Raw genomic sequence first — 8,833 nt, 5'->3', positions numbered from 1 at the left:
TTCATTAAAGTATATCTAAAGAATGAAGCAAATTAGATAATAGAAGTAAATTGGAATGTTGTTTAAAATTGTATTCTCTACCTTAATCATGAAAGAAAATGTTTGGGTATAGTGTCCCTTATAATTCCAGGGATGTAGCTATTGGTATATTCTATAAAATAACACTCGCTTATAATCACATGGATGATTTGTCTTATTTTGTTAACCATGTTGCACAATGGTAATGTAGTGGGCTAATTTAAAAGGGACATTAAACTTTTTTTTTTATCTTTCATGATTCAGATAGAGAATACATTTTAAAAAAAATTCCAATTACCTTCTATTATCAAATTGGCTTTGTTCTCGTGTTATTCTTTGTTGAAGAGATACCTAGATAGGTGACGTGCGCGCCTGGAGCATATAACAGGGAATGGTGCTGCCATCTGGTGCTCTTGATAATGTACAACATTGCTGCCATATAGTGTTGCAGACACTGCACACTCCTGAACTTATCTTGCTGCTTTTCAGCAAAGGATAACAAGAAAATGATGAAAAGTTGATAATGGAAGTAAATCGGAAAGTTGTTTAAAATGGAATGTTCTATCTGAATCATGAATGAAAATGTTGGGGTTTTACGTCCCTTTAAGTTTAAAGCTATCACTGCCAAAAATTAACTTTGGTCCTTTGACAGTTCACCTTTAATAGACGAGAAAATGACACATAAATATAATGCATTCCCAGAAAGTGGCACACACATATTGCATGATAACCAACTGTAACATTGTTTCTTCAAAATTAATATTCTATGATAATTAACTGTAATGTGGTCTTTGTTATCTTAAATAGGGTCTTCCAACAGGGTCCTCATCTTCAATTTCTTCCGTATTCCAAAGTGAAGTGACCAGGTTACCGTTAATGTTTTAACTAACTATAGCTATGTGATGATAGAAGATCAAGGTTGTTCTTACTGTGTTCGAAGCTGGTAGTCTAATGAAAGAAAGAAACAGAGTTCAAATCCAGTGCTAAACATCGGAGATAACTAAAGGGAAACCAAAAAGGTTAAACAAGAGATTCATTATTTGTCAAAGTGCCTAATTTTACAATATGCCAACTTAGTTCACGCTTTTTGTAGAGATGGCGACATCTTCCCAGTAACTTGAGCCCCACTCACTGTAGAAGCTCATGTACCACCCCATAAATAAAAAGGGAAGATGTTTCAACCTTCTCTGCTTTAGTGTAAAGTTGACTTGGCTTGGGAATCAAAGTTGCATTTTCTTCTGAAGAACTCCAGTCTGGACAACACTCCCATTAAAAGGAACCACTGTATGAGTCTGAACTAGGAAGGATAAGATCTCTCTCTCTCTCTATAGCATTACACTTATATTAGCAATATTACTCTACAAACATCAAATTATTGAGAGAAATATGAACTATATATAATAGTTTGGCTCACTGAAACCAATACCGAATATGAACATTTCAGAACCTAAGTAGAGAGTGAGAGAATATAAGACCAAGCCCATTTGAAAGAGTCCTTGAAGAGAATGGTTTAAAAAAGCAAAGGCAGTTATTTTAAAAATACAAAAAGAAATGTAATGGAGCTATTTCCAAAACTTTTAATACTCTGGAGCTGGTATAACAAGTCACTGGGAACACATTAAGGGGAAACTAATTTTACAGTACTGTACATTGTCTGTTTAAAAATGATCAATCTACTTTACATATTCAGCATTTCTAGTCAAAACGGTTATTAACAATATATACCTATAAAACTATTTAAATCTGGACTCTCCCTGCCTGATGCTCTCCAATAACAGAGCACTGCTAAGGGGCGGGGGAACGGTCAGAAATGACCACATAATGGGGACTTCCCCACTGATACACTTCACTCTTTGTTTGGCCTATCACAAGGTGGATTGCTCCCCGACTTGCCTGTCCAAGTTGAGTATTGCTCAGTGTTTGCACAACTCTGCTTCTGAGACTCAGGGAAAAAAAAAAAAAAAACAGATTTATAGTTACCGATAAATCAGTTTCTTTCTACTCAAATTAGATCCATATCAGTATAGGCAGAAATGCCTCACAGAAGTTTGAGGGATTGGGTAAGCAAATATATACATCTTTCCCTTTCTGCTTGGGTCATTTCATGAAACCACTCAGAGCATAACCAGAAGGATGTCACAAGTAGAACAGTCCTTCATATAATTCTACTTCATTTGTAAAGAAAAGGATTTAATCGTTAAGTATAAATCTGTTATTTTCTTTTGTTAAAACATATTAGAACATATAGATCAGTTGAAGTGCTGGGATATATAAAGCCCATGTTGCAGCCTGAAATATCAGGATACAAAATGCTGCTTATGTGCTGATATAGACAAATTGAAGTGGCATCTTTAATGAAAGTATACAAGTAACAACTTGACTATCCTGCAGAACTGTGCAACCAAAACGTCATGAGGACAGGACCATGAAGCTTCAATTATCCAAGTTAAATGAATTTGGACCTCAAAAGGATCAGTCTATTTACAGAATTCAAAAGCAAATGTACTTGGCTAAGAAAACTTTGCAGTTAATAAAATGTATTAAGAAACATTACCTCCATTCTGTGTTATATATCGCACCCATGGCAAGGCCTGATAACCGCTCTTCTCAATGATCTTTAAGTAACGAACCTATGGGAAAAGTAAAAAGTATTATTGGAGTACAGTTTATATAAAAACTACACAAAATCAGATTTACGATTAACGATAAATCGCTTCACATTCAGAGTGACTAAACATGAACAAGCTTACAAATTTTCTTCTCAGTTTGAAGTTTCCTACAGCCAACATGAAGTGTGAAGAAACTATCCAACATGCAAAGCACTCAGACACTTACGTTTGCAGTATGTGTTATTACTCTGAAAGTGAAGACCTTGTCAAGGAATCTTGTTCTTCAACATTAAAACATAACTGCACAATGTCTGTCTGGAACCTGATGAAGTTGAACGATCCCAGGAGAGGTCAGGCCTTCAGAGCATTGTAGATCGCTCGAAGTTCCAGAATATTGATTGGCAGGAGAGACTCTTCTCGAGACCACCTTCCCTGTGCCATCCTGGCAACCCGAACTTCACCCTACCCTGCTAGACTTGCGTCCGTGGTCACAATGTCCCAGGACGGTCTCAGGAAGGATGTCAAGAGAAATCTGTTGAGATGGATCTGAATGATCGCCGTTCCACTGTCTCAACATGCATAGCTGAAGAGGTCTGAGGTGGAACCTGACTGAAGGGCAAGACAGGTGGACGCAATCTTCCTACGCCGCTGATCTGTGAAAAATATCTTCATTGATATAGAATCTATTATCGTTCCCAGGAACTCCAGCCTGTTGATGGGAATCAGGGAGCTCTTTCCTTAGTTTATCTTCCAACCGTGAGATTGGAGTAACGAAAGAAGGGCCCTGGAGTGATCTTCAGAGACTGAACGACAGAGCCTGCACTAGGATGGGATAGAAGTCTGGACTTAGAGGTCCTGTCTGCAGACCACGATTTTAGCCACAGAGCCCTGCGGGCTAATACGGAAAAACCTGATATCTTTTGTTCAGGAGAATCATTTGCATATTGGCATCACAAATAAAAGAATTAGCGACCCTCAAGGCCTTAATTCTCTCCTGTATCTCGTCAAGGGGAGTCTCCCTCTCGACCATGTCAGACAGACTCGCACCAATATGTTGCAGCTCCGTAAACCCCAGCTACTGCCGTTGCCGGCTGAAAACCAAACCCTGTGTGTTGGAACATCTTTCTTAACACGTTCTCCAACTTTTTATCCATGGGCTCTTAAAATGACAAACTATCCTCAAGAGGAATCGCCGTCCGCTTCACGAGCGTAGAGATAGCCCCATCCACCTTAGGGACAGTCCCCCATAGCTTGAGCTGAGAGTCCAGGACGGGGAACAACTTCTTAAAGGAAGAAGGGGAAAAGGAAGAACCTAATCTCTCCCATTCATTTTTAATAATGTTAGCCATCGTAACAGGAACCGGGAAGGTCTGAGGTACCACCCTGTCCTCATACACTTTATCAAGCTTAGGAATCAAAGGTTCCTCCGGTAGTTTCGGTTCCGGTACCTCAAGGGTAGCAAGAACCTGCTTCAGCAAAAAGCGCAAATTTTCCATCCTAAACCTAAAGTCAGGCTCCTCTGCAATGGGAACTTTAGATGACATGGACTCCGACCCAGAAGGAACATCCTCCGAATAGTCGGAGTCATCCTCGTCAGCGGATAATCTTTCAGAGATATCCATTGGAGTATAAGACCTGTGGGCCGGATCGCCATATTTTACCTTATGCTTGCACTTTGCAGAACGTGGTAAGGCCCTTATCACCTTAGAGACCACCGTTTGCAGTTGATCTGCAAAATCTGACAGCCAACGGATCTTTCCCGTAGGAGAAAACATAATTTATGCTTACCTGATAAATTTATTTCTCTTGTAGTGTATCCAGTCCACGGATCATCCATTACTTATGGAATATATTCTCCTTCCCAACAGGAAGCTGCAAGAGTCCACCCACAGCAAAGCTGCTATATAGCTCCTCCCCTAACTGCCATATTCAGTCATTCGACCGAAAACATGCAGAGAAAGGAAAAACCATAGGGTGCAGTGGTGACTGTAGTTCAAATGAAAAAATTACCTGCCTTAAAGTGACAGGGCGGGCCGTGGACTGGATACACTACAAGAGAAATAAATTTATCAGGTAAGCATAAATTATGTTTTCTCTTGTTAAGTGTATCCAGTCCACGGATCATCCATTACTTATGGAATACCAATACCAAAGCTAAAGTACACGGATGATGGGAGGGACAAGGCAGGTACTTAAACGGAAGTTACCACTGCCTGTAAAAAACCCTTTCTCCCAAAAATAGCCTCCGAAGAAGCAAGGTATCAAATTTGTTAAATTTGAAAAGTATGAAGCGCAGACCAAGACTCCGTCTTGTAAATCTGTTCAACAGAAGCCACATTTAAAAAAGGCCCAAGTGAAAACCACAGCTCTAGTAGAATGAGCTGTAATCCCTTCAGGAGGCTGCTGTCCAGCAGTCTCATAAGCTAAATGAATTATGCTTTTTAACCAAAAAGACAGAGAGGCTGCTGAAGTCTTTTGACCTCTCCTCTGTCCAGAATAGACAACAAACAAGGTGAACGTTTGATGAAAACTGTAGTAGCTTGTAAGTAAAACTTTAAAGCACAAACCACGTCCAATATTGTGTAATAGACGTTCCTTCTTTGAGGAAGGATTAGGATACAAGCATGGAACAACTATCTCTTGAGTGATGTACTTGTTAGATACCACCTTAGGAAAAAACCCAGGTTGGTACGCAGGACTACCTTATCCGTACGAAGGACCAGATAAGGAGAATCACATTGTAACACAGATAACTTGGAGACTCTACGAGTCGAGGAATTAGCTACCCAAAAGGAACTTTCCAAGATAAAGATTGATATCTATGGAACAAAAAAGGTTCAAACGGAACTTCTTGAAGAACCTTAAGAATCAGGTTTAAGCTCCATGGCGGAGCAACAGTTTTAAACACAGGCTTGGATCTAACCAAAGCCTGACCAAATGCCTGAACGTCTAGAATACCTGCCAGACGCTTGTGCAAAAAAATAGACAGAGTAAAAATCTGTCCCCTTTTAAGGAATTAGCTGACAACCCTTTTCTCAAAAACATCTTGGAGAAAAGATAATATCCTGGGAATCCAGACTTTACTCCATGAGTAACCCTTGGATTCATAACAATCAGATATTTACACCATATCTATGTTCAATTTTCCTAGAGACAGGCTTTCATGTCTGTATTAAGGTATCAATGACTGACTCGGAGAAGCCATGCTTTGATAACATCAAGCGTTCAGTCTCCAGGCAGTCCATCTCAGATTGATTCTATTTAGATGGTTGAAAGGACCCTGAGGTAGAGGGACCTGTCTCTGAAGCAGAGACCGTGATGGAAAGGATGACATGTCCACCAGATCTGCATACCAGGTCCTGCGTGGCTACGCAGGCGCTGTCAAAAACACCAAAGCCCTCTCCTGCTTGGTCTTGACCTCCGGAGGAAATCCCACTCCCCCGGAAGAAAAGTCTGACGACTTAGAAAATCCACCTCCCAGTTCTCAACACCTGGGATATGGATAGCTGATAGACAAGAGTGAGTCTCTGTCCAGTGAATTATTGTAAGACTTCTAACATCGCTAGGGAACTTCTGTTCCCCCTTGATGGCTGATGTAAGCCACAGTCGTGTATATTGTCCGACTGAGTATGATGTACCTCAGAGTTGCTAACTGAGGCCAAGTCTGAAGAGCATGGAATATCACTCCCAGTTCCAGAATATTTATTAGAAGGAGGGTCTCCTCCTAAGTCCACTATCCCTGAGCCTTCAGGGAGTTCCAGACTGCATCCCAACCTAAAAGGCTGGCATCTATTGTAACAATTGTCCCATCTGACCTGCGGAAGGTCATACCCTTGGACAGATGGACCCGACATAGTCACCAGAGAAGAGAATCTCTGGTCTCTTGGTCCAGGTTTAACAGGGGGACAAATCTGTGTAATCCCCGTTCCTCTGACTGAGCATGCATAGTTGCAGCGGTCTGAAATGTAGACGTGCAAACGGTACTATGTCCCTTGCCGCTACCATTAAGCCGATTTCATTCATGTACTGAGCCACCGAAGGGCGCGGATGGGATGAAAAAAAACACGGCAGAAATTTAGAAACTTTGACAACCTGGACTCCGTCAGGTAAATTTTCATTTCTACAGAATCTATCAGAGTCCCTAGGAGGGAAACCCTTGAGATTGGGGATAGAGAACTCTTTCCTTGTTCACTTTCCACCCATGTGATCTCAGAAATGCCAGTACTACGTCCGTATGAGACTGGGCAATTTGGATGTTTGACGCCTGTATCAGGATGTCGTCTAAATAAGGGGCCACTTCTATGCCCCGCGGTCTAAGGACCGCCAAAGCGACCCCAGAACCTCCATAAAGATTCTTGGGGCTGTAGATATCCCAAAGGAAAGAGCTACAAACTGGTAATGCCTGTCTAGAAAGGCAAACCTGAAAAACGATGGTGATCTTTATGCATCACAATGTGAGGATAAGCATCCTTCAAATCCATTGTAGTCCTCTATTGACTCTCCTGGATCATAGTTAAGATGGTACGAATAGTTTCCATCTTAAATGACGGAATTCTGAGGAATTTGTTTAAGATCTTTAGATCCAAAATAGGTCTGAAGGTTCCCTCTCCTTGGGAACCACAAACAGATTTGAGTAAAAACTCTGTCCCTGTTCCTCTCTTGGAACTGGATGGATCTCGTACACAATGTAAGAATGCCTCCTTCTTTATCTGGTTTGCAGATAATTGTGAAAGGCGAAATCTCCCCTTTTTTGGGGGGGGAATCTTTGAAATCCAGAAGATATCTCTGGGATATAAATTCCAATGCCTAGGGATCCTGGGCATCTCTTGCCCACGCCTGGGCAAAGAATGAAAGTCTGCCCCCTATAGGATCCGTTACCGGATAGGGGTCCGTTCCTTCATGCTGCCTTAGAGGCAGCAGCAGGCTCCTTGGCCTGCTTATCTTTGTTCCAGGTCCGATTGTCTCCAGACCGCCTTGGACTGAGCAAAAATTCCCTCTTGTTTTGCCTTAGAGGAAGAGGATGCCACACCTGCCCTGAAGTTTTTAAAAGGTACGAAAATTAGCCTTTTTTTTTTTTTTTTCCCCCCTTGATTTAGACCTATCCTGAGGAAGGGCATGACCTTTTCCTCCAGTGATATAAGCAATAATCTCCTTCAAACCAGGCCCGAATAGGGTCTGCCCCTTGAAGGGAAGTTAAGTAGCTTATTTATTAAAGTCACGACAGCTGACCATGATATAAGCCATAGCGCTCTGCGCGCCAGTATAGTAAAAAACAGAATTCTTAGCCGTTAGTCTAGTCAAATGAACAAGGCATCAGAAAACAAAGGAATTGGCTAGCATAAGCTTGTCAAATATATTCATCCAATGGAGTCGCTTAACTGTAAAGCCTCATCAAGAGACTCAACCCAGAACGCCGCAGCAGCAGTGACAGAAGCAATGTATGCAAGGGGCTGCAGGATAAAACCCTGTTGAATAAACATTTTTTATCCATTGGATCTAAAAAGCACAACTGTCCTCGTCAGAGGTAGTGGTACGCTTAGCTAGAGTAGAAACTCTTCTCTCCACCTTAGGAACTGTCTGCCAGAAGTCCCGTGTGGTGGTAACTATTAGAAAACATTCTTCTAAAAAATAGGAGGGGAAGAGAACGGCACACCTGGTCTATCCCATTCCTTATTAAAAAAAATTTTAGTAAACCTCTTTAGGTATTGGAAAAACATCAGTACACACCGGCACTGCATATTTATCCAGTCTACACAATTTCTCTGGCCCTGCGATTGTACACATTCATTCAGAGCAGCCAAAGCCTCCCTGAGCAACAAGTGGAGGTTCTCAAGCATAAATTTTAAATGTAGAAATATCAGAATCAGGTTAAATCATCTTCCCTGAGTAAAAAAAAAAAATCACCCACAGACTAAGCATATTGTGAGGTAGTATCATACATGGTTCTTAAAGCGTCTGTATGCTCTGTATCTACCCCCAGAGCTAACTGCTTTCCTTTAATTTCAGGTAGTCTGACTAATACTGCTGCCAGAATATTATTCACCACCTTTGCCATGTCTTGTAAAATAAACGCTATGGGCGCCCTTGATGTACTTGGCGCCATTTGAGCGTGAGTCCCTGAAGCGGGAGTCGAAGGGTCTGACACGTGGGGAGAGTTAGTCGGCATAACTTTCCCCTCGACAGAATCCCCTGGTAAAGAAACGCTA

General features: G+C 41.4%; 1 protein-coding gene across 1 annotated transcript in view; it reads right to left on the bottom strand.

Annotated features, from left to right (window-relative positions):
• Positions 1 to 654: 654 nt before the first annotated feature.
• The window catches only part of AP1M1 (adaptor related protein complex 1 subunit mu 1), a 202,161-nt gene continuing 193,982 nt past the window's right edge, over positions 655 to 8,833 (bottom strand). Inside the window, exons 11-12 of the mRNA XM_053702981.1 lie at positions 2,573 to 2,648; positions 655 to 966 (exon numbers count right to left, since the gene is read on the bottom strand). Of these exons, the coding sequence (XP_053558956.1) occupies positions 944 to 966; positions 2,573 to 2,648 (99 nt within the window). The 3' untranslated portion in view covers positions 655 to 943. The remainder of the gene's footprint in view (positions 967 to 2,572; positions 2,649 to 8,833) is intronic.

Source organism: Bombina bombina, chromosome 2, assembly GCF_027579735.1.
Source record: "Bombina bombina isolate aBomBom1 chromosome 2, aBomBom1.pri, whole genome shotgun sequence".
NCBI lineage: Eukaryota > Metazoa > Chordata > Amphibia > Anura > Bombinatoridae > Bombina > Bombina bombina.
This window is presented reverse-complemented; position numbering and strand designations above follow the sequence as displayed.